The sequence below is a fragment of the Rhinolophus sinicus genome, linkage group LG18 (genome assembly GCF_036562045.2).
Source record: "Rhinolophus sinicus isolate RSC01 linkage group LG18, ASM3656204v1, whole genome shotgun sequence".
Classification (NCBI taxonomy): Eukaryota; Metazoa; Chordata; class Mammalia; order Chiroptera; family Rhinolophidae; genus Rhinolophus; species Rhinolophus sinicus.
This window is the reverse complement of record NC_133767.1, coordinates 4,190,632-4,215,460: the sequence shown is the minus strand read 5'-3', so window position 1 is coordinate 4,215,460 and position 24,829 is coordinate 4,190,632. Positions and strand designations below refer to the sequence as shown.

The window sequence follows — 24,829 nt, the reverse complement described above, 5'->3', positions numbered from 1 at the left end:
TCCCCTTCACTTTTCCCCCCTTTATGTATTTTTCTATTACAATTGACATTCAGTATTCTTTTATATTAATTTCAGGTGTACGGCATAGTGCTTAGACATTTATATAATTTTTAAGAAGTGATCCCCCCTGACTAGCCTAGTACCCACCTGGCATTATGCATAGTTATTACCGTATAATTGACTATATTCCCTGTGCTTTACTTTACATCCCCATGACTATTTTGTATCTACCAGTTGGTACTTCTTAACCCCTTCACCTTTTTCACCTGTGACACCAGACATAATTATTATAATATTACTGACTATATTCCTTATGCTGTACCCTATATCCCCATGACTACTTTGTAGTAACTACTCTGTATTTGTTAATCCCTTCCTGTTTATCACCCACCTCTTCAACGCCCCTCCCATCCGGCAACCATCAAAATGTTCGTTGCATCTATGAATGTGCTTCTGTTTTGTTTATTTTGTTCTTTAGATTCCACATACAAGTGAAATCACATTGCAGCTGCCTTTCTCTGTCTGACTTACTCCACTCAGCACAATTCCCTCCAGGTCCAACCGCGCTGCCGCCGACGGCAAGAACCCATTCCCTTCCAGTGCTCAGAAATATTCCGTTGTATGCATGTACCACCTCCTCTCTATCCATTCATCCATCGATGGACACCCAGCTGCCTCCACATCTTGGCCACTGTAAACAATGCTACAGTGAACATATGGATGCACAGGTGCCCTCAAAGTAGCGTTTGGGTTTCTTCAGATGAATCCCCAGGGTTACTGGGTCCTTCTTTGTCTCTTGTCATAGCCTTTGTTTTAAAGCCTATTTTGTCTGGTGTAAGTATTGCTACCCCAGCTTTTTTTTTTTTTTTTTTTTCCATTTTCATGAAATATCTTTTTCCATCCCTTTCCTTTCAATACCTGTGTGTCTTTCAATCTGAAGTGATTCTCTTGTAGGCAGCATATGTAAGGGTTTTGTTTTCTTATCCATTCAGCCCCCCTGTGTTTTTTTATCAAAGCATTTAAGCCATTTACATTGAAAGTAATTGTTGATAGATATGTAACTATTGCCATTTTATTATTCATATATATAAGTTTTTCCTCTTAAAGAAGTCCCTCTAACGTTCTTTGTAATACTCGTTTGGTGGTGATGAACTCCTCTAGTTTTTTCTTGTCTGGGAAGCTCTTTATCTGTCCTTCAATTTTAAATAATCCTTGCTTTTTATCACTTTGAATATTTTGTGCCAGTCTCTTCTGGCCTGCAAAGTTTCTGTTGAGAAATCATCTGACAATCTTATGGGAGCTCCCTTATAAGTTACTAGTTGCCTTTCTCTTGCTGGTTTTAGGATTCTCTCTTTGTCTTTAACCTTTGCCATTTTAATTATTATTTGTCTTGGTATCAGCCTGTTTGGGTTCATCTTGTTTGGGACTCTCTGCACTTCCTGGGCTTGTATGTCTATTTCCTTTGCCAGCTTAGGCAAGTTTCAGTCATTGTTTCTTCAAATAGGTTCTGAATCCTTTGCTTTCTGTCTTCTCCTACTGGTACCCCTATGATGTGAATGTTGTTACACTTGATGTTGTCCCAGAGGTCTCTACAACTATCCTCATTTTCTTTTTAATTCTTTTTTCCTTTTGCTGTTCTGATTGGGTGTTTTCTGCTACCTCATCTTCCAAATCCTTGATTCGATCCTCTGCTTCATCTAATCTGCTGGTGATTCCTTCTAGTGCTTTCTTCATTTCAGTTACTGTATTCTTCACTCCTGACTGGACCTTTTTATGGTTTCTGTGTCCTTTTTTATGCTGCTGTCTCTCTGTTGAAGTTCTCACTGAGTTCCTTGAGCATCCTTCTAACCATTGGTTTGATCTCTGTCTCTGGTAGGTTGCTGGCCTCCATTTCATTTAGTTCTTTTTCTGGAGTTTTCTCATGTGCTTTCATTTGGGATGCATTTCTTTGTTTCCTCATTTTGGTTGCCCCTCTGTTTCTATGTATTAGGTACATCTGCTCTGTCTCCCAGTCTGGCCTTATGTAGTAGGTGCCCTGTGGGGCCCAGGGGCACAGTCTCCCTGGTCACCTGTGCTGGATGCTCCAGGAGTGTCCCTTGGTGAGTTGTGTGTATCCTCCTGTTATAGTTGAGCCTTGATTGCTATTGGCACATCAGTGTGTGGGAATGACCCTCAGGCTGATTGTCTGTGGGGTTTGGCCATGCCCACAGCTTACGGGCTGCTGTGCAGGAGGCTTACCCATCATCAGTGGGATTCACCCCAGTGGCCTCTAGTGCCTGTTGAGACCACCGTTTGTGTGTGCTGCTTGTGGGGCTAATTGGGTGGTGCTCTGCTGTGGTCTGAAGCCAACCTCCAAGTATGTTGGTTCTGGGGCCTCTGGGAGGGGCTCTGGTGTAGGCCTAGGTCACCCGCTGCCTGTGACCAGCTGGGGACCACCTGGTAGGAGCTACAAAGTGATCTACATTTGTTCGCTGCCTGTGCTGGACCTGGCGTCATGAGGGAGAGGCCTCACTGCGAACCGAGGATGGCGGCCACCAGTACCAGGCCTGGGGTAGCTTCAGCAAAAGCCAGGACACACTGAGGCCGCTGCCACCTGGTTCTGCCTGAGACAAAGCCTCCGGCCATACGGAGCTGCGTGAGGCGGGGTCTCGGTGCGTCAGCAGGGCGGAACTTCAGAGCTCACCTGACCAATCAGATTCAGATTTGGCCGTAAGCGTAGAGGGCGGGCTCAACACAGGGAAGATGGCGCCTGCCGGCAGCTGCCCAGGAGGAGGACCACACAGGGAAAATGCTGATTGTCCTCCAGGCCTCCCCCAAGGTCACATGTCTCAGTCTGCCCCTGTGTACTTCCGATACCCCCTGAGTCACCGTCCCTCTTCTGGAGCCCAGGGTGAGTACCTGCGAGCGAGGGAATCTGTGTGCCGGCTCGTTAAGAGGACGCTTGGGTTTCCTGCCGCTTTCCGTCCCACCTGGGCCATTGGACTCCCCACTGTTTTCACAGCCAGAGGTTGTGGGGGCGCCTCTTCCTGGCATCAGTGCTCCTGGATGGGGAGCCTGGTGTGAGGCTGGGTTTCTTGCTCCTCCGTGGCCAAGGTAGCCCTCCAGATTTTCACCCACCGCACGGAGGTTTGGGGCCCGTTTTGCGTCTTTGCCCCTCCTACCAGGCTCAGCGCAGCCCTTCTTTGTATCCTTAGGTATAAAACTTCTGTTTAGCCAGACTTAAGATGGTTCTCCAGGTCGATTGTTCTGTAATTTAGTTGTAATTTTGATGTGTTCACGGGAGGAAGCAAGCACTGAGTCTGTCTACTCCGCCATCTTGGATCATTCTCCAGAAATTTATTTTTTCACAATATTAGAGCCTGGATGTCCGAGACAGGGTGCCAGCTGGTTGAGTTCTGGTACGAGTGCTCTTCCTGGCTTATAGAGCCCCAGTTTGTCACTGAGTCATACGGGGCGGCCTGCGGGGTCTCTGCTCCCGCTCCCCACACAAGAACGCAGGATATGGTGAGGCCAAAAAGGAACACCCACGGAGCCATAGATGGGGGAGTCATACCACTATATTCTCGCTGGCGGCATCCACCTCTCTGCAATCCACTCTTGCTAGCTCAGCCGCCATCTTCTTGCTAGCCCCCATTTTTTCTCTTTCTGTTAGTGTAGCCACAGCAGTTATATTAGTGGCCAATGGCTCACTGGTTACAGCTGACAGCCAACTAGCCACAGCTGATGGCCATGCAATCACAGTTGATGGCCATTTACTACCTGAGCCAGGCACCTGTCTATGTGAGGCCGAGAGCCTGGAAACTGCTTTCTGGGGCTCTGTCCCCACACACTGTGTCCTCACGTGTCTCTTCCTATAAGGGCACCAAGCCATCGGACCAGGGCCCTACCCTTCTGATCTCATGTAACCTTCACCACCTCCTTCAAGACCCACTTCTAATACAGTCACGGGGGGTTTCGGGTTTCAACGTCGGACTTTGGGTGGGGGGCACAATCCAGTTCACAGCAGTTAGTATCTTTGAAAAAGAAAAAGGCACCCCGACTCAGTTAGGAACAGAAGCAGGGGTCGGCTGACATTACACTGCATCGCAGCTTTGTGGAAAGGGTACCTGGGCTTGTGTGGTGGGAAATAAGGCTGGAAAGGGGGAAAACGAAGTAGAACGCAGTCACTCCCATGTCATCATTGGAAGTAATCGTGATGATGGTGACCATTTCATTTTCTTCATGTCATGGAAATGGTCTTAGAAATGTGTGTGTTTATGGCCTGTCCCCCCCTTCCGGGCAGCCTGTGCCTCATAAGCCAAGTCTCTTTGTGGCATGTGCATTAATCCGTTACCCACTCCCACCTGGTGCCTGCCTGGCATGTCACAGGTGCCCAGACCAGTTACAAATGACCCCGAACGTAGTAGTGTGGGACACTGCTTTATGTTTTATGCTCGTGGATTCTGTGGGTCAGGAATTTGGAATGAGCCCATCTCTGCTGTAGGTAGGTGGCAGGAGGGACACGATCACAGGTTCGGAACCACTGCTCTGTACTGGGCACTTTTCTGATCACCTGACTCAGTGGACTCCTCCCCATGAAATGGGGGGGTCACTGTGAGGACAGAGCCCCAGAAAGTAGTTTCCAGGCTCTCGGCCTCACGTGGAGGAGTGCTGGCTCGGGTAGTAGATGGCCGTCAGCTGTGGCTGATTGGCCGTCAGCTGTAACCAGTTAGCCAATTAGCCGCTAATGTAACTGCTGCGGCTACGGAGGAGAGCGGAGGAGAGTCGTCGGTGGGTTGCAGACAAAAGGGACAGCAGGTCGCACGTCCAGTGAACACAGCCTCCAGTGAGACCATAGTGGTATGACTCCCCTACCTATGGCTCCGTGGGTGTTCCTTTTTGGCCTCACCATATCCTGCGTTATGTGGGGAGCGGGACCAGAGACCCCGCAGGCCTCCCCGCACGACAGTCACTGTTTGCCCTCACTTTACTGATGATAAAGTAGAATCATTGAGAAGTGACAGGACTTGTCCAAACTCACTGAGTCAGTGGGTGAAGAGCTATGGTTTGAACCCAGGCCTGTCTGATTTCAAAGCCAAACCTCCTTCCACCTGCCAGGCTGCCTTTTCAGAGTGACTGTCCCGGTTGCCATCTTGGCAGGGAACCCCCTGCCTCCCAGTGAGATGAGTGCCTCTCCAGCAAGACCCGTATCGACCCCCTAGGGGGCGTTGGGAAATGTAAAGAGGAAAAGGCTGTTTGGGGGACGTGGGGATATTAAATGCCCTGGAACGCATTTGCAGCCCCACCCAACAAAGAATTGTCTTCCCCCAGAGGCCAGTGGTCCCCGTTGAGAAACACTGCTTGAGAAGGAGGGGAAATGTGTGAAGTGTCAATCTGTCCCGAAACCATTGGAAAGGTCGCCCAGATACAACAGAAGCTGTTGCTGCCTTGCGTGGTTTAGCTTGGGAGTCATGTTAGTCCATTCAGACTGCTGTAACAAAATACCACAGACTGGCGGGGGTGGCTTATAAACCACAGGAATTTATTCCTCACAGTTCTAGAGGCTGGGAAGTCCAAAATCAAGGTACCGGCAGATTCAGTGTCCGGTGAGAGCCCACTTCCTGGTTCATAGACAGCCGTCTCCTCCCTGCATCTTCCTTGGCTAAAGGGGGCGGGAGCCTTCTGGGGCCTCTTTGATGAGGGCACCAATCCCATTCATGAGGACTCTGCCCTCATGACCTCACCACCTCCTAAGGACCCACCTCCTGAACCATCACCTTGGGCATTAAGTTTTCAACATGAAATATTTTAGGGGGGGACACAAACATCCATACCATGGCAGGGTCACAAGCCCTCATTGTATGACAAATGAAAATGTGAGTCCCCATTCCACAATGTATTAACTGGCCAGGTCAAGTAACCACTCTGAGGCTTAACTTCCTTGTCTGTAAAATGGGAACAATCAGGATACCACCTTCAAAGTTTGGCTGTAAGAAGGAAAATTACATAATGTCTGTTGAATACCTCTCAGCCCCGGGGCCTGGCACACAGAAGTAGCCGTTACCCTCATAATAGCTCTTCCATCCTTGAAGCATGGGAAAGGTAACAGCGGCAAGGCAGGCAAGAGCTGGCGGGCCACAGCACAGTGTTTTCACAGATGATGTGTAACAGGCAAAGTGACTGGGACCCAGTGAATTGCGGCGAAATGTACCATATGCCATCAATATCTATCCCACCAGTTCCCATTTATTGAGTAGTACATCATTAGAATATCCCAGGGCTTTCGACAATAAAATCAATAAGACAGTTCAGCCATGGGCTGTGGTTTAATAACTCCAGACTTGAATGGGGCAGGGGGTGGGGGGAAATCAGTGAGCAGGGAAATTTCCTGAGTGCTTGGTCCGGGGTGGAGGGAGACATTTTCTCAGAGTGGGAGAAAAATAACGAGTGAGCTAGCCTTCAGTCTCTAGCGGAGCAGGCGTCCGTGAGCATTTAAGGTGGCACGCAGAGATGGATTGGGGTAAAACGTTTTCCACCTTGAGAGATGCCGTATTTTTTTTTTTTTTAATGCAGTTGAAAAGAAAAGAAAGTATCCAAAATGTGGTTCTCAACCCTGACTGCACATTGAATCACTTGAGGAGCTTTTAAAAATTGCCAATACTGGCACCCACCAAAGTTCTTACATTAAAATGTGTTGGGGTAGAGCCCCCGGCCCAGTTTTGTTTTTTAAGATGCTCAGGTGGTTCTAGTGGTGCAGCCAGGGTTCAGAATCCATGGCTGAGGCCAGTGGTTTTCAGACACTTAGCTTCAGAGTCACCTGGAGGGCTTGTTAAAACCATTGACTGCTGGTCTCCCAACCCAGAGTTCCTGATTTAGAAGGTTTCTGGGGGTGGGTGGGGGTGGGGGGAACGACTGAAATTTGCATTTCCAACAGTTCCTAGGTGTTACCGTGTTTCCCCAAAAAATAAGACCTAGCCGGACCATCAGCTCTAATGCATCTTTTGGAGCAAAAATTAATAGAAGACCTGGTCTTATTTTACTATAAGACCCAGTATTGTATCATATCATATCATATCACATCATATATAACAATGTTGCTAACCTTTTTTGATATCAGAGGGATTATTCATTATGAATTTGTACCAACTGAGCAAACAGTTAACCAAGTTTACTATTTGGAAGTGCTGAAAAGGCTGCATGAAAAAGTTAGACGACCTGAACTTTTCACCGACAATTCATGGCTCTTGCATCACGACAATGCACCAGCTCACACGGCACTGTCTGTGAGGGAGTTTTTAGCCAGTAAACAAGTAACTGGATTGGAACACCCTCCCTACTCTCCTGATCTGGCCCCCAATGACTTCTTTCTTTACCTGAAGGTAAAGGAAATATTGAAAGGAAGACATTTTGATGACATTCAGGACATCAAGGGTAATACGACGACAGCTCTGATGGCCATTCCAGAAAAAAGAGTTCCAAAACTGCTTTGAAGGGTGGATTAGATGCTGATGTCAGTGCGTAACTTCCCAAGGGGGGTACTCTGAAGGTGACCGTAGTGATATTCAGCAGTGAGGTGTGTACCACTTTTTCTAGGATGAGTTCGCAAACTTAATTGTCTGACCTCATATGTGGAATCTAAATTTTTAAAAAATTAAACTCATAGAAACGGAGAGTAGAATGGTAGTTGCCAGGAACTGGGGGGTGTGGGAAATAGGGAAATGTTGATAAATGGTACAAAGTTCCGATCACAATATGAATAAAGTCTGAGGAGCTAATGTAAAACATGGTGATGACAGTTGATAACACAGTTTTCTAGAATTAAAATTTGCAAAGTGAATAGAACTTAAATGTTCTCACACACACAAAAAAAGAGAGAGAGACAGAGAAAGGTAAATTGTGAGGTGATGGATGTGTTAATTGACGAGATGGAAGGGGGAAGTCTTACAATGTACACGACTATCAAATCGCCACAGAATACACATTAAATATCTTACAATTTATGTCAGTTATACCTCAATGAAGCTGAAAAAGTAAAGAAAGGAAGTCAGGCAGGCAGGAAGGGGAGGAGGGAAAACTAGCAAGCATCTCAAGGGAGGGCAGTTTTCTGTACAGTGGTGCTAATTCCATGATCGTGTTAGAATCTCCGACTGTGGGAATTTCATCTTCATCCAGGAGAAGAAAACATGGGTTTTGGTGTCTGGCAGACCCGCATGTTTGTTTCCGTTGTGTCTCTGTAAAGACCGTCGGTTTCCATCAGATCCTCGGTAGCTCTCGGCCTCAGAACCCTCCACAGTCATGGCGCCTGCCTCCTTAGGTGTGAAATCATGTACGCACAGTATTTAGGGCATAGTAAGTGCTCAGCTTGCCTTAGACATCCTTACCGTTCTGTAAGAATGTACAGGACCGAGGAAGGGAAATGACTCATCCGGGGTCCCCCGGCTGGTTCACAGCAGAAGCAGGATTTGAACCCAGACTTACAGCTTTTTGGGTTCTCCCCACCACCCTATGCCACCTTTTCCAGACCCAGTGGGATCAGGGGCTTCCCTCTGGGCAGCAGGCATCGCCCACGTGCAGATCACAGAAAACCTGCATTGCAGTTGCCCAGTGGGAAAAGTGGCACCTCCACCCACTTCTGACAAAGGACTTTCTCCTCCCAGTGACGTGAGTCCCGCTCGCCGGCACATGCCTGCAGCTGGTGTGAAACTGTGTCCCATCCACGACCTGTAGGATCAGGAGTGCCTTGCTCGGCCCTCTGTATTTCTTGGAAGTTTCTCTGTACCCCAGGAGCTCGACACTCTGAACACAGTCGTAAGGACACAGGGTTGTCGACCGTAGGCCAAATGCCGCACAGCAGGTGTCTAGGGCCGCTTTATCTGGCTCTCCGGGAACTCCATGCCCGGTGACAGCCCTTTCCCATTTCCCCTTAGCCCCTCAGCCCCTGGCAACCGCCATTCCACTCTGTGAGTCTATGGCCTGAACCATTTTAGACGCCTCGTATGTGTGAGTGGAACCGATAGCATTTGTCTTTCTGTGAGTGGCTTGTCAACCTTGGTGTCACGTCCTCAGCGTTTATCCTGATGGAAATCAATGTGGTGCAGCTGCTGTGGCAAACGGGGTGGAGGCGCTCCTCTGGTACTCCTGCCCCAAGCCCCACTGGCACACAACCTCCCTCCCCGAGACCCAACCAGCCCTCTTATTTGGAACCAAGTCAGAAAGCTCCCCTCGCCGTGGCCAGAAGATGTCCTCTCTGTATAAATAGAGTAGAGGGCTTTGTTGGAGAAATATCTATTCCAGCCAAGGCTCCTTTGCTCAGCAATTGTTAGTAATTGTGGTCTGAGGCAAACGCCTCGGAGGGAAATTCCGGGCATGGGTGTTTATTTGCAGGCAGTGGGCTCCAGCGTGTACACAGCCCTGGGAGCCTGTGCAGCCTTGGGGTGCCTCCCTGTCACTGGGCCCGTGGGTTAAACCATACTCAGTCCTGATCGCTGAGGATGGAGAGGCAGATAGAAATGATGACACTAACACTGGTGACGATGACAGCTCTTGTTTATTGAGCATTTACTTCATGTCAGGCACTTGTGCTCTGTGCTGGACACACATATCCACGTGAGGCAGATGCTGTGATTACAACATACCCATTTTACAGATGAGGAAACTGAGGCTTGGCAAGCCCGCAGGCCTGGCCCAAGGTCACACAGATCTGCTTGACCAGAGGCCACGATCTTAACACCTGCACCCTGTTTTCCTCTCCTGGATCATATTCCTGCAAGGTACCACAGGCACGTTCGTTGACAATGTCACGGCACCTGTACAGCACACTGACCCTTGCAAAGCACCTTCGTCATCCCCAGGCCTTTGGATCTCGAGGATTCCATGGTCCCTGTTGGACCCGTGACGATACTGACAAACGCCGGGTCTGGGGAGCAGGCCTACGTGGCACTGCTCTCCGGGACTCCCGACGCTTGGCCGTCACAGCTGCTTTGCAGAAGTTAACTTGGTTCTGTCCCCCACAGACCTGGCTTTTTAGTCTTTATCTGAAGAAGCCAGTTTCTCCCGCTGCCTCTCATCACTCTGATTTTCCCACTTGTTTTCTGTTTGGTGCCCCAGGACTGATTACATTGTTAAATCCGTAGTTCATTTTAGGAGCTAGGCAGCATTTGGGTTTCAGTCTGTAAGGACTCACATAACTGACCGCATGTCACTGACATGCTTCTCCTAGGAATGGAGTTTCCTCCTTTGGAAGTAAGGACAATTTGATCGAGCTTAGCGGCCTTGATGGGAGCGGCGCAGACTGGCTGCCTTCTCAGCTCAGCCACCTCCTCACTGGGACTTCTCTGAGCTTCCGAGCTTCCTCAGTCGTATAATAGGAAGACAGTAACTCTTTTCTTGTAGAAGTTTGGATAAAAGTGAAAAAAACAAAAGAACTCATGCATAGAAATTGCTTAGCACGTGGTAGGCGTTCCAGAAACAGCTGGTATTAGAATTATTGATAATTCTACGGTTATGTGTCATCATAAAAGCAATCTATTTTATAAAATTCAGATAATGCAGAAAAGTATAAAGAAGCAGTGAAAAGCGTCATGCCGCTATATGGACCTCTGCTAATAGTTGGGAGCATGTCTTCTCTATGGCTTACGGATTATAGTTTGGTTGATAGATTATAGGCAATGACCTGTGTCCGTACGTATCAATAAGACCTTTGCGTTGATTTCTATTTCGGACCCTTCTAAACACTATTGAGGTCGAGGCCCCTGGACCTTGGCACTTGCTGTGCCAGCTGCCAGAACCCTCCTGCATCCCTAAGAATTATAGGGCTCACTTCCGCGTTTCATTCAGAGCTTGCTCACGTGCCTGCACTGGCCGCCGAGCCACATAAACCCCATCGCTTAACATACTTCACTACTTTTTCTTCCGAGCCTTTATCACTCTCTGCCGTTGTATTCTCTCTTCGCTTACTTTTCATGGGCTTTCCACCCCACTGGACTAAGCATTCAGGAAAGGACAGTGTGTGTCCACTGATATGACACAGGAGACACCGAATGGATGACTATACGAACAAAAGAACATCTTACACAGAGACGCTCACGCTTGCCGTGTCCTCCCCTTAGGATAGGTTCTGTCCCTTATAGGAGTGGAGCTGCTGGGGGAAGGGCCGTGCATATTTGAAATTGCAGTACTTGTTGCCACATGGCCTCTGAGGGAGTCGTACCAGCTCCCGCTCCCTCCAGCCGGTCAGGAGAGTGTCCACGTCCCCAGATCCTGCCCGTGCTGGAATCTCGCCACCCTCCACCGAAGACCCACCCCTCGTGTAGGAGGCCGCGTGCTTTGCAGGACCACAGGCCCGGAAATGGTGGCCAGGGTGTGAGGAGGCCCCGTCTGCGGTGTGGTTTCAGCCTCCTCCAGCTGCCCCGTGTCAGAGCAGCTTGCCGGAAAGGTCATTACAGGAGCCAGTTCTGTGGAGCACAAATGGGAAGCTGGTTGCTGCCAGCTGGCAGAGGGCACCGCGTGAAGCTCGGCCCCTCGAAGGGTACCCCACCCCACCACCTGCTGCAGTGTGGGGCAGAAAACTCGCTCTTTCACTCGCTTGTTTACTCAATAAACTGTGTCGAGGTCCTACTATTTGCCAGTCTGGGGAGCAGTCACAGTTGTGGTTCTGGAGCCCACCTGAGAATGTCCCCCTGCGTTTGATGGATCCCTGGGCGAGTCACTTCACCTCTCTGAGCTGTGGTGGCTTCATCCTCCATCCCTCGGCTCGCGAGAGGGCGGGAATTGGCCTTGGCCAGGTGAGACGGGAGGGGCAGGTGTGTAGAGGACAGAGGTAGATGGCGCAGGACAGGCAAAGCCTTCGGCCTGCAGGCGGTGCTGATTCTGAGATTCTGGTGGTGCTGGTAAGGATAGCGGCAGTGTTTTGAGCTTGAATGAACCCAGCTTTTCCAGTTTGGCCACCCTCCTTTCCTCTGTCTCTGCGCATGTGTCTGATGATATGTTTGTCTGTATTTATGCCTGTGTGTGTCTGTCTTTCTCAGTGTTTCTATTTCGGTCTCTATATGGTTCTCTCTCCGCGTGTGGAGTGAGGGAGAGGTCTTTCTGTCCGCAGGCCTCTTTTGCTCTCAGTATGCATCGTGTGGCCTCTCTATCCCCTTTCATTTCTCGCTCTGTCATCTATCTTTTTCTACCTATTTCTCTTTTTCTCTCTGTATGTGTGTGTGTGTCTCTCCCTCTGTCTGTCTGCCTCTCACCCCCATCTCCATCTCTCCCTCTGTGTCTCCTTTTTTTGGGTATTTTTGGCTCTTCCCACCCACCCCTATTCTCAAAATAGCTGTCCTCCAGAAGAACTCTGCGCTTTTTTGTTCCCTCTTCTCTTCGTTGCTCCCCAGACCAACCGTCTGACCTACGGGTGACTTTCCGTGGAAGTGGGGGAGGTGCTGGAGTGAGAGGGTTTGATTTCCCAGCACTACTTCCCCTCTCCAAAAGCCCTGTCTGTGTCTCTCCATCTGTGAATCTCCTCTGCATCCAAAACCCTAAAGAGAAGCTACAAAAGGCTTTTCTCAGCATTGGTGTGCAAACCCCTTTAAAGACCAGCACAGCATCTTCATGCCTGGGGCAGGGATGAGCAGTGTTATCCGGGTGCAGCAGGAGCCCCTCCAGACTGGACTTTCTTAGAACTAGAGGGTCGAGGACCACGTTTAGACCTTTGAAAAATCACCCAGTGAAATTCAGGTGGAAAAAGTGGCGTAAGTAGCCTTTGCTTCTAAGCATCCCTTCTTTTGTCTAAGAGTCTCCGAGGGAGGCAAGGAGAGGTCGGCCAGCTTGGCTAAGGCCAGTGCACTGCCCTTGGGCTGCGGTCCTGGGAAGAGAATATAAGCCTTTCTCATTTGTTATTTTCACTTTAGATTCTCGCGCTCCATAATCCGTTGGTGAAAATAGGCTCGTGTCCTACATGTGTTGGTCCAGGGCTAGTAAGTGGGAGGTTTTAAGGATGCTTCTTTGTTATTGGAATAGGTGGATGGATGATGGATGGATGGATGGTTGAATGGATGGTGCAATGAGTGTTTAAAGGGACATGATCCCTCCAGGCTGATACCCCCCCCCCCTATAACCAGGAAAGCCCAGTGTATTTGTGATTGATTTGGAGTGAAGATTAGAGTGTGGTTAGGACAGCCCTCTGGTTGCTGCCCAGTCTGTCTTCAACCAGAGCCAAGAGGACAGTTACCCCAGAATCACAGTTACCTGTTGAACAGCCAAGGAACCAAAGGCATTGGACGCATCGGGAGAGCTTGAAGAAATGGGCTCAGAAGCTTTGGGCTAAAGTCTCTGAGGTCCCCTCTGTTCCCTGCAGGCAGATTGTGCACGTCTTCCTACCCTCCAGGGCCAACCTGAATACGCTTCTGTCATAAAACAATTGAGCTTTGTCGTCTGTTTTCTCCAGGGGGCTGAGAGCTCCTCAAAGGCAAGGATTTTTTTTTCCCCCCAAATTTTATTTTTCAGGTCCATAGCTTAGCACTCGGCATGGAGTACAGGCTAAGTTAATACTGCACGGCTCGGTGAGTTGATAGTTAGATGCTTGGGAGAGTGGATGCATGGATGATGTGCTTCAGGGATGACGGGAGAGTAGATAGGTGGATGGATGGATGGTTTTAAAGGTGATGGGTAGTTGGCTGGATGGATGAATGGACGGTTGGTTTTTAGGATGATGGTCTGTTGAACGCTTTGCTAAATGGGTCGTCGAATAAGGTTTGCTGGATGGGTAGTTGGATTTGGATGGATGGGTGATTGGGGATGGGGATGGATGGATGGATGGATGGATGGATGGATGGACGGACGGACGCATGGACGCATGGACGCATGGACGGATGGACGGACGGACGGACGGACGGACGGATGGATGGATGGATGGATGGATAAAAAGATGTGACCTTATTGGCCACTAGAGTCAGCTTCCCACATGATACAGAAATCCTCCCTGCAATGCCTCTGATGGTCCTCAAATGCATACCTACCCACGTGCGATAACTCACTTACTGTGACCTTGAAGAAATAAATTCCTTGGCGTCTCTAAGATGTCAGGGTTTCCTCATTTGAAAAATGGGGATATAAGCCCTCTCTTGATATTGGAAAAGCATAGTATGGGGTCTCATGGTTGCTGGACTTATCATGGCGATCACGTCTTCAGGTAGATAAATGTTGACTAACTATGGGGTACCCCTGAAGCTAATATAATATTGTAAGTTAGCTGTATTTTAATAAAAAAAGAATCGGTCTATTTCAGTTATAACATTGGATATTCTTATGAGGTACAGTTCACACATTATCTGCTTTTGCTCTCCGGAATACCTATTTACTTTGAAACGTGCCCAATAGAATTTTAATGTCTGTCACCAAGAAACACTATCTTGAAGGGTTATGAGGATTAAATGGAAAATCAACGGCAAGGGCTGGTCAGTGCTCAATAAAATTTATTATTATTATTATTATTATTATTATTATTATTATTATTATACTGGACCAAAATGTGCCCTTCCGTAACTTTTTTCCCCACCAAGAGCCACATGTGTGTCAGATGTCGCTATCCTGTTGTGTCTTCAGTGACAAACAAGACTGAAATAGTCCCTCATCTCTTGAAGTCTGTGTCCTACTGGGTAGTCAAACAATAAACAAGTAAATGGGTAAAGAGTTTCAGAGGGTGTTAGAAGCTGTGCTGAAAACTGAACTGGGGTGAGTGAAAAGAGTGGCGTGGCTGCAGGGGGGCAGGTGGCCTTTTATTGAGCAGTGAAGCAGTGCCAAGCGGACGCAGCCGGCAAAGATCTAAGGAGCAGGTGTCCCAGGTGTAGTGAGCGTAGCCAGTGAAAGGTCCTGAGACAGAAACGAAGTAAAGAAAGAGGGCCAGGTAGCCAGGTCGATAGTAGGGCCACAAGTCTCGGAAGGCCTGTGGGGGCTGTGGGGCTGTGCCGTGGACTGGGGCACAGCCCATCGATCCCATCCTGTCCTGTGGGGTCACACAGAAGGTGCCGTGTGCATTTGGCAGCCATGTAGCTTTCCGGCGACTGCTGACAGGCTCCCGGTTTCCTGACCTCCAGGTCACCACTCCCAATGTGAGCTTTCCCAGGTGACATTCTGGGACACCTGCAGTTAGCCCCCAACTCCCCAACCAAGTTCTGGGCCCACAAACGTAGAACCCACGAGAAACCATATTGGATGCCGAGGAAAGCCAGGCACTCGCTAACAGAAATTGTAGTGAACTGAACCAGAAGCTGTGTTTCTTCTGGAAACCTTGGCCCTGGGAATGGAGGAGAAAGGGAGACTCTGTGGCTGCTTCTGGGATGAAAGCTGTCTGGGACCAGGTGGAGCCGGGTAGGATCTGGGCCTTTAGAGAAAACGCGCGCGAGATGGTGGCTGACCCCTGGCTGGGCTGGGAGTCAAGTGGGATCGGTCGGAGCCAGACCTCTCTGTCGCTCGGCAGTGCTGTCTCTGGTGGCCTTCCTCAGCCCCCTCTCTCCATGTGGGGACAGAGGGCTCTTAGAATCTTCCAGTTTCACGTGTACCAGGAAAAGAACAACCCTTATCTAGCCGTTCCAGCAGAAGTCTAGAATTCTGTTTTCTTGGCCCTGTGCCTTGGTTGGGTCACATGTTCACCTCGGAACCATACAAACAACAGCCAGGGAGATTCAGGGATCTCATTGGCTGGGCCGAAGCTCTGGGGCCGCCCCTGATGTTGTTGATGGTGGGACCCCTCCCCATCCCCGTGGACTGAGAATGGAGGAGGGGGAAATGCTCCCCAAGATAACAGATGATGAGTTTTCCTTATGCGAGGAGCGAATCCCAGAGCTCATCGTACTCCTCTGTGTCTATAACCAACGCTGCCCTACTGTACGCTTCCAGTGTTGTTAAGAGGGTAGGTGTCATGTTATCTGTTCTTCCCAAGATTCTTTTTTTTTTTTTTAATGGGCGCTCTTAGGAGGCGGCGGGAGAACGGAGTCTGGACAGGCGAGCAGGGCACCTGTGTCTTGCATTTCCTACTCAGAATTAGCTTCTCCTTCCTCCAGGCTTCAGAGACACATCTCTTATACCTTTCATCTCCTCTTGCTTAATAGTTAAATATGCGCACACGTCTCCATCGGCTTTTGTAAGCTCCCTGGGGATGGGAACCATGACGCAATCACCTCAGGGTCCCCGGCTCCTGCAGCTCTAGCTCAGCACAAGGGTCCAGGACATGCCTGGTTTAGTGGAATCAGGTTTCAGGGCCCGATACGACTACCGTGACCCCCCTATAGCCCCTGCTGGAGCATCAGAGTTGCTGCCTGCACCCCCAGAGGACCCGCTGAGCCTCACCCCACCTGTGGTCTCTCCGCTTCCCCGCAGGCAAAGCCACCAAGAACGTCCAGTGGGACGAGGACGCGGTGGAGTACATGCTGGCCAACCCCGTCAGGATCGCCTTCGTGCTGGTGGTGCACGGACGCGCCTCCCGGCAGCTCACGCGCATGTTCAAGGCCATCTACCACAAGGACCATTTCTACTACATCCATGTGGACAAGGTGAGTACACCCCACGCCGGCCTCCCCTGGGGTCTGCCTGTCCCCTCTGTAGGCCTGCCCCTCGCAGGGGACGCCCGTAGGCTGCCCGTCTGCCTCCCCTAGGGGTGCTCAGTCTTGAAGCTCTGTGTGTGTTTATGTGTGTCTCTGCGTGCGTGCGTGCGTGTGTGTGTGTGTGTGTGTGTGTGTGTGTGTGTCAGTTTCAAAGTTCCCAGCTGTGACTTTGGGCTTCCTCCGTAAACATGTTCTCCTTGCCTCATTTCCTCACTGTCCCACTGCCCGTTGCAGTACCTGCCACTTTGTGAGGACAGCTACCCCAAGGAGTGGGCACGTTTTTCCTACAAAGAACCAGCTAGTACACATTTTAGGCTGAAAGGCCATCCCCTCTCTGTGGTGTGAAAGCACCCATAAAAAAAAGCACGTAAATGAATGTGTGTGGCTGTGTTCCAGTAAAACTTTATTTACCAAAACTTGCAGCAGGCCTGCTGACCCCTGAGCTGGCTTGTCCCAAAGGTTTCTGTATGTCTCCTGATGTGACATGCTTACGCACTTAGGAGGCCAAAGGGCCTGCTTCTAGCAGGCCTGTGAGAGGGTCCTGGAGAAATTCCACCCCTCAAATGACCCATCAGGTGGCGATGCAGCCGTGTTTCTTAGCTTGTTATCCTCAGCCCACATGCAGCAGTCTTGTAGAAAAATGCAGAGTCCCAGGCTCCTGGTGCAGCAGGAGCTCAGAGGCAGGGCCAGGGACCCTGCATTGCCAATCGCTCAAGTCAAATGTTAAAAATCCCCAAGGTTCGAGTAGAGACTCAGACAGACACCCCCAGGCCTGAGCCGGTCACGTGGCCAAGTTCAGCAACCCTGTCAACTAGAAGGGAAGGGACAGCGAGGGGACAGGGCTGTGGCTGGTGGTGTCTGGCCTGCTGAATGTTACCCTTTCTCTCCTGGGAAAAGCGCTCCAATTACCTGCATCGGCAAGTGCGCCAGTTCGCCAGGCAGTACGACAACGTCCGCGTCACCCCCTGGAGGATGGCCACCATCTGGGGGGGCGCCAGCCTGCTGTCCACCTACCTGCAGAGCATGCGGGACCTGCTGGAGATGACTGACTGGCCCTGGGACTTCTTTATCAACCTCAGCGCAGCCGACTACCCCATCAGGTAAGCCCGGCCGAGGCCCTGCTTCCTCTCGCGCCTCTGCTCACAGCTGCACAACCAGAGGCAGGGGCAGTTCTGCCTCAGGGAGGTGCCCTGGGAGGCTTTCACCTCCTCTCGATAGATCTCTCAGCATAGGATCCACCTTGGACCTGGCAATCTTTTGTGCTTTCGTTCTTTTGGCAGAAATGTATTAGGTACACGGTTTTCCCAGCTCTGTGCGAGGAAACCCTAGAGACCCAAACGCCTGCCCACAAGGCACTTCCTTCCAAGTGGGGAGGACAGACACAAACAAAATGAGTTAAATGGTATGTGGGGGAAGCAAAGCAGAGAGAAGACGCAGGGGAGAGGCGTCCTTTGAACGACAGTGGCTGGGAGAACGTCCTTACTTACCGAGAAGAATGGAAGAGGGAGGAGGAGGGAGGCAGGCAGGCTGGGAAAGGGGCCCAGGCAGAGGGAAAGTGGGGTGGGCCCTGAGGTGGGAACCCCCTGACCTATGGCGGGACATAAGGAGGGAGGCAGAGGGCAGTGAAAGGCAGGCCGTCAGCAAGGAAATGGGGGCGAGATCATGGAGATTCTAGAACTTGGCTGTCACTTGAAGCAAGAGGGGACCCACTGGCACGTTTCAGGGCAGAGGAAGGACAAGGTGTGACTTGGGAGTTAACTGAACAGGGTAGAGTGGAGGGGGGTCGGTTGGGACAGCCCAGGCAGAGTCTCACGCCCGTAGGTGTCTCTGGGCTACTTGAGGCCTTGGGTGTTTATTGTGTGTCGTTTTGGCTCCTGTCAAATTTTAGCAAATGAAATGATTGTCTCCATTTTAAAATTGGAAGGTTTCACGTGAAACCACTGATGTGATGTGAGCTTGTCTCTGGGGTCTGCCCGCTCCGGGCCTGCAGCTCGCTTGTCCCCGAGGGGGTGGGGCTGGGAGTGCAGCCAGCAGCCCCGAGGGGGTGGAGATGCCACAAGGAGGGACTGTCCCTTTGCACAAATACTGGTCTGTTCTTTAAAACAGACCAGAGCGAAGAAAACCCCTCTAGAGAGCTTGTAAAGGAAGGAAAAGGCGAGAACGTGGGCTGCAGTTCCCATCAAGGAGGCACCTCTTTGCGACCATGCCTTCCATCCGATTTACTGAGAAGGCGGAAAAGGATGAAGGTGGAGGAGAGGCTTTGCCTCCTCTGAGGTGGGCATGCGGGCACTGGGCACCGCATTCCCAGAAGAGCTGGATGAAGCATCTTAAAAAACAAAACAAAACCAAAAAGCCACCTTTATCAGGGTGGTTTTCAAACATGAACAGACAGAGTGCTGAGAATAGGATAATGGACCCGCCGCCCCCCCATCACCCAGTTTCAACTGTAATCAATTTGTGGCAGCCTTGCAGCTTCTCTGCTCTCCCCCTCTCCCCCCAGCCCCAGTGAAGCATTGCCAAGAATCATAAAATTGTGCCTGTAAATATTTCAGTGTTCATCTCTCTTTGAACGTAGCATCGATATGGCTGTGACACCTAAAATACTAACAGGCGTCCCTAGTGTCGTCAATACCAAGGCCACGTGTTCCCAGGAGTCTGGATTTTGAATCAGGGTCTACATAAGGGACAGGCTTGGTGGGACGGCCTCTGTTTCAAGCTGGAAACAGCTTGTCTCCTTCACAGCTGGTTTCTAGTGCTTGGTGTCGTCCTGGGCTTGGTGGCGTCCCATTGTCTCCTGGGAGACCCTGGACTCTGGAGGGGGTCCGGGGAAGGCACAGGTCTTTGCTCAGGTTGGGCAGGATATGCCTGGCGCCCTTGAATGTGAGAAAAATGTTGGGGCTTCAAAAGATACCTGTTTCTTTTGTTCGTAGGACAGCAGCGATAAAAGCAGGTGATTTAGAAACACCGCTGGCAGATTTTTGCTTATTTACAAATTCATTCAAACATTCATTCCGCAAACATTTATTAAGTAATTACAGTGCTCGGCACTATTTGAGCGTTTAGTGAACAAAAGCCGCACAGACCCTACCTGGTCATATCCAACTTGCGAAGATGGAATCAGGCAGGAGAGCCTCATGCCCTGTGTGAAAGGGCTCTAAGGAAAGGCAGATGGTGTGAGCGCTACCAGGGCGTGACCAGGAGGTGAGAAAAGCCTCTGAAGATGCGTTTTGAGTTGGGACCTGCTGGATAAGATTGACAGGCCAGTGAGAAAGAGGTCGTTCCAGGCTCGGAGTCCCCAGCCTGGGCACCACTGACTTACTGGGCTGCATCGTCTGTGCCCTGGAGGCCGTCCTGGACACTGGAGGATGGGCAGCAGCATCCCTGGCCTCTACCCCCCTAGATGTCAGGAGTACCCCCACCCCCAGCCACTTGTGACAACCACAAATATCTCCAGATATTCTCTCCCCAAGGGGCAAAATCACGTCCAGCTGACACGTCTCCAGTTGCTGAGAGAGAGAGCAGCCTGCACAAGACAGGTCAGAGGTGAAGCAGCTGCATTTGAGAAACTTCAACATGGATAGAGGATAATAAAGAAATGAGGAGAGGTTAGTTCACGGAAGTTCAAGGGTGAGTTAGAACATTCTCCCACCATCTTCCAAGAAAGGACCGAATTCACAAATATCCCAAAATGCTGAGTGTAGCAGCTAACGTCGGAGGCACTTCCTTCAACCCTCAAAGCAAACCTGTTTTACAGATGGGCAAACTGAGGCCCGCGGTCACGTAAGGAATCTGTGGCATGAAGTCTACTGGGGACTAGACCCAGTTCTGTCTGGTTCCAAGGTTGGTGTTCTTTCTGCTTGAAGTTGGCCCCTTGGGGAAGCCAGCTGGCCAAGAGGCGTGGGAGGCCCCAGGCCACCTACAGAGCATAGCCATTCCTCAAACCCGTGCCTGGGAGGGTAGTGAGTGCACCACCTGCCATCAGGGAACGTCATAGAAGAAGGTCACCTGTTGTCCCCACATCTGACGAGCTCTGGTCAAGATTCCCACACTCTTTTTTCATCCAGACCTCCAGTGGAGGCCCCAGAGGTCATTTCAGCCTAGGTCAGATGGTGGAACTCAGCCAGAGACTTCTGGACGTCAGGTAGCTGAACCCAGGCCTATGGCCCTTCAGGAGAATCGCGTCAGGTCTCGAGGCTGCCCCCTAGAGGCCCTGTGTTGATTTGCAGTTCGAAGCCGTGACCATGGCGTCCACATCTCTGGCTTTTCAGCGTCCACGCGGATGAATGTCCCAGCTCTCAGCAGATGGCTGCGGTTGGAGTCCGAGTTCTGCCACTTCACTAGCACGTGACCATGAGCAAGTAAATTCAGTCTTTGTGAAATCAGGATGTATGATCCAACCTAGCACAGTTCGGGCGCTTAAAGCAACGTGCTCAGTAAATGTCAGCTGTGACTATCTGAGCTCTAGGCAGGAGACCCAGAAATGCTTTCTCAGACCATACGCCCACATGGGGTTCAGAGGAGAGAGCCATCCTGCTTCTGGGCAGTTCAGCTTTATGCTCCAGGTCTCTCTGCGTCTCTGCCGGCCTCTTTCTCTCCCTGTACCTCTCACTGCTGTCGTGTCCGTGCCCCGCCCCCCAAGCCCTTCTGCCCCACTGTGCTTCGCCAGCCTGATGGCCAGAGGTACTTCATGCATCAAGCACTGCTGGTTCCTCTTGCTGTTGTTTTCCTGAAGTCGCCCCACACAAAAACATATGAATTTTGCAGATGAATGGTTTTATCCCGGGCAACTCTGATAGGCTTTCACTGCCCATCTGCCACTCCATCTGTAGCTTCCAAACCCACTTCTCCCATCCCAGGAAAGGCGAGCAAACTCAGGAGCCTTCTCGAAAGGACGGGCGTGCCCAAGTCGAAGCTTCTGAGAGGCTCTGAAACCTTGGGGGATATCCCAGGGCAGAGCCCGACCCCCACTCCCCACGTGGCTGCAATGGCTGTTTGGGATTTGATTTCGCACCCCCTGCCCCCTGCCATGTCTGCTGCCCAGCTCTGCTGGGGGGCCAGACTCTGCCGCTCTTAGGTAGTAAAGGCTCGCTGGTCTGTAGTAACCACAAGCCCTGGACACAGCCTGGTTACAGATTCTTGGCCACCACTGACGGGCCGGTGACTCGGCACCCGCTGCGTTAGCCTTCCGCATCTCAGTTTCTCTGCCTAAAATAGGGGCACAGCATTGGTACCTATTTGATGGGGCTGTTAGGAGGATTAAAGGAAGTAGTGCGTGTCAAGGGCGTAACACGGTACCTGACGCACAGAGAGTGCTTGAGAAACACGGGCTGTTAGCATCCTAGCCGTGGAACAGAGCAGGCACCACAGACGACGTAACCGTCGGCTGAGCTGCTTTCCTTTCTCCCGTTACTCATGAAATCAAGACCAGGAAAACAATCCTTGAACCCACATCTCTTTCAAAAGTGGGAAAAGCAACATTAGACTGCGAAGACTAGTGTTTCAAGGGAAAACAGGACAGAACCCACTCGTTTGCGACCAGGAAAGATACTCTGTATTTGGACTGTGCAAGGGAAGCGTGTTCAAAGACCCAGGTCTTTCCACTCCAGTGTTGCTGACGTAACGGCCTGGCCCGCGGAGGCTCTGGTTGGAGCTGGGGATGCATCCAGTGCGTGGATGAAAATGGGGGTTTTCAAACGTTGAGACTAGGCGAGGTCTTGAATCAGCAAAGGACGTGCTGGTTTTGTTTGGTATGTTCTGTTTACTAAGGCAGGAAACTGCGCTCTCATACGTTAGGTAGGGAGGGGTGAGTCCAAAAGCCGTTTGCCCTGTTGTCTGGTTGGGGCCAGAGTAACAGATCGCCCCACGCCGTCTGCCCTGCTCCAGGCCCGGTATCTTGCACCAAATCACATGCAAAGGGAGGAGGGCTGAGGGTGTCCCGGGCCCCTCCAGGGCTCACCACTGTCTGTGGGGTGTGTGTGCGTGCACGTGGCAGGAGAAATAGCACGGAAATTTTTCAAGCTTGACCCATGGTCTGCTAATTCCGCCTCTTATGTATCCACGGCAGCAAGGTCTAACCCAGTGGGCGCACGGTGCATTTACGTGACACTGGGCTGTGCACCCAGGCCACCATCCTGAGATGCCACCAGGGAGGGACCTGGGCTGGGACATGAGACCTGTTCTGTGGCGCCTCAGCAGAGAACCCCAGCTCGGGAAGTCAGGGAACAGGTGTCCCGGGCTCCTGCAGTGCGCCCAGGACCCGTGTGTACGTGGGACTGATCCAGCCAACATTTCCTGTGTACCTACTGTGTGTCAGGCCCTCCACGGGGCCCTTGAACACATAGTGTGTCTTTAACTTCGTCCCCCAAAATGAAACTTCCACTGTGTAAAAAAGTTGAAAGAGGTTGGCACCCGAACCGAATCTCTAGCACACTTCTTCACACGCACGCCAGGCCTCGCGAGTGTCACCACAGACCCTCGTCACCCCCGGCGTCGGCAGGGCTGCTGGGGAGGGTCCTCCCTGCGTCTTCCTCGTGTCTGTCGCTTGCTGTGTGTCGTTGGCTTCCTCGCCTTGTAGGTGTCTCACGTCGATCTCTTCCATCTGCCTTTGGCCTTCTCTCCCATATGTAGGTCTCTCTCCACGTGACCTTCCACTAGGCACCCCGAATTCATTATGCCCTCACTTAACTAATGGCATCTGCAAAGGCCCCATTTCCAAGTAAGGTCACCTGCTGAGGTTCTGGGTGGGTGTGAATTTGGGGAGACGGGAACCCTTCCCCCCAAGACAGCCGGGCTGAGTGCAGGGTGCAGCTGCCCCAGGAGGCACGGAACTGCCCTCGGTCTCCAGCCACGTCTGGAGCGGGCACTGCTGACAGTCCCATCGGTGGCAGCTCTTGCACAGACTCCGGCCTCTCACCTCTGAGTCAGATGGAGCTGGCATTTCCTGTTCCTTCATCCAACAGTCATTTCCTGAGCACCTGCCCTGCGCCCGGCCGGCAGACAAGGTCCCTCCACGGAGCACGGCATCCTGTGACGTGGTTATCCACAGGGGAACATCAGGGTTCCACGTGATTCTTGGAAGGTTTCTTTACGATACCTTTAAAATATCAGGACTCCACCCCAGACCATTTGAATGGAAAGTCCCCGAGGGAGGCAGCAAGCAATGTACACCCTGAAAGCTCTCCGGGGGTTGGAATACACAGCGAGAGTATAAAACCACTGGTCTGGGGGAGACATAGACACCTGTCACTTAATGACAGTAATAAACAGCAAGGTAAATGCTACGTGGAAAATGTGTCATTAGCCTCCGTCCTCCTCATATTCGGGGGCCCAACACCCAGATCTTTGGGTGTCACCATCTCCCTTGTTGGCCAGTTTCTCAGCATCCAACCACTTTTCCTGTGACCCCAAAACCCTGGTGTGACACCCCCCAGGGGGACGCTCCACCCAGACAATGTGCGAGTCAGAAAGGGCGTCTCAGCCCAGGCCACTGTGCACGAGGGACCAGGAAAAACACGCCAGCAGTGATGCCATTAACACTTCCGTTTGCCTCTGCAGCAAAGTCCTCGTTTCCTCAGCCCTGGTGTTCAGCCCGGCGGAGCGTCCTCCCGCCTTTGCAGAAATGTCGTGGGCCCTCCTCCCACCCGTGCCTCTGAGTCTCCCGAGCCATGTTTTAGGTGGGGCAGCTCCCCGGGCTTTCTGGGGGGCAAGGACTGACCCCGCGTGTCCCCCGGACAAATGGAATGAGGTTGGCATTCCTGGAGCTCTCGCAGTTACAAGCACTGGTCTCCTTGGCAAGCCAAGAGTGGTCCTGTCAGTTTAGAGCACTGCCTTGGCTGACGCGGACAAGGACGGATGTTTCTGGAAGGTCAGAGGAGTTCACATACTCAGTGCAAAAGGGGGCAGAACAAAAGGCAGGAATGACGTGGCTGTTTCACCAAAGGGCCGCCACTGTTTGGCTTAAATCCGTGCCAGCCATAGTGTCAGTTTGCCATTTTCATTCTTTCATTACTGGAAAAGAAATTCAGTGTTCTGAGGGAAAACGTTAGATGGTTTTATGCTGAGTCCTGTGTCCCTTCTTTGGCCAGCCGAGAGCAGAGCATGTTGGTCATTCATTCACTCGTTCATTCAGCGCTTGCTTACTGAGAACTTACTAACTGCCAGGCCGTGTTTCACACCAGCGCCGTCCAACAGAGCGTCCGTGGCGACAGGGGTGTTCGGTAACTGTCATTGAGCGCAGTGCCACGAGCACCATGTGGCCGCGGAGAGCT

At 51.2% G+C, this 24,829-nt stretch overlaps 1 protein-coding gene across 2 annotated transcripts in view; it reads left to right on the top strand.

Annotated features, from left to right (window-relative positions):
• The window catches only part of XYLT1 (xylosyltransferase 1), a 335,332-nt gene that overhangs the window by 255,617 nt on the left and 54,886 nt on the right, over positions 1 to 24,829 (top strand). For both annotated transcript variants that reach the window (XM_074322544.1, XM_074322543.1), the window contains exons 4-5: positions 16,339 to 16,511; positions 17,460 to 17,662. In XM_074322544.1, coding sequence (XP_074178645.1) covers positions 16,339 to 16,511; positions 17,460 to 17,662 — 376 coding nt within the window. The remainder of the gene's footprint in view (positions 1 to 16,338; positions 16,512 to 17,459; positions 17,663 to 24,829) is intronic.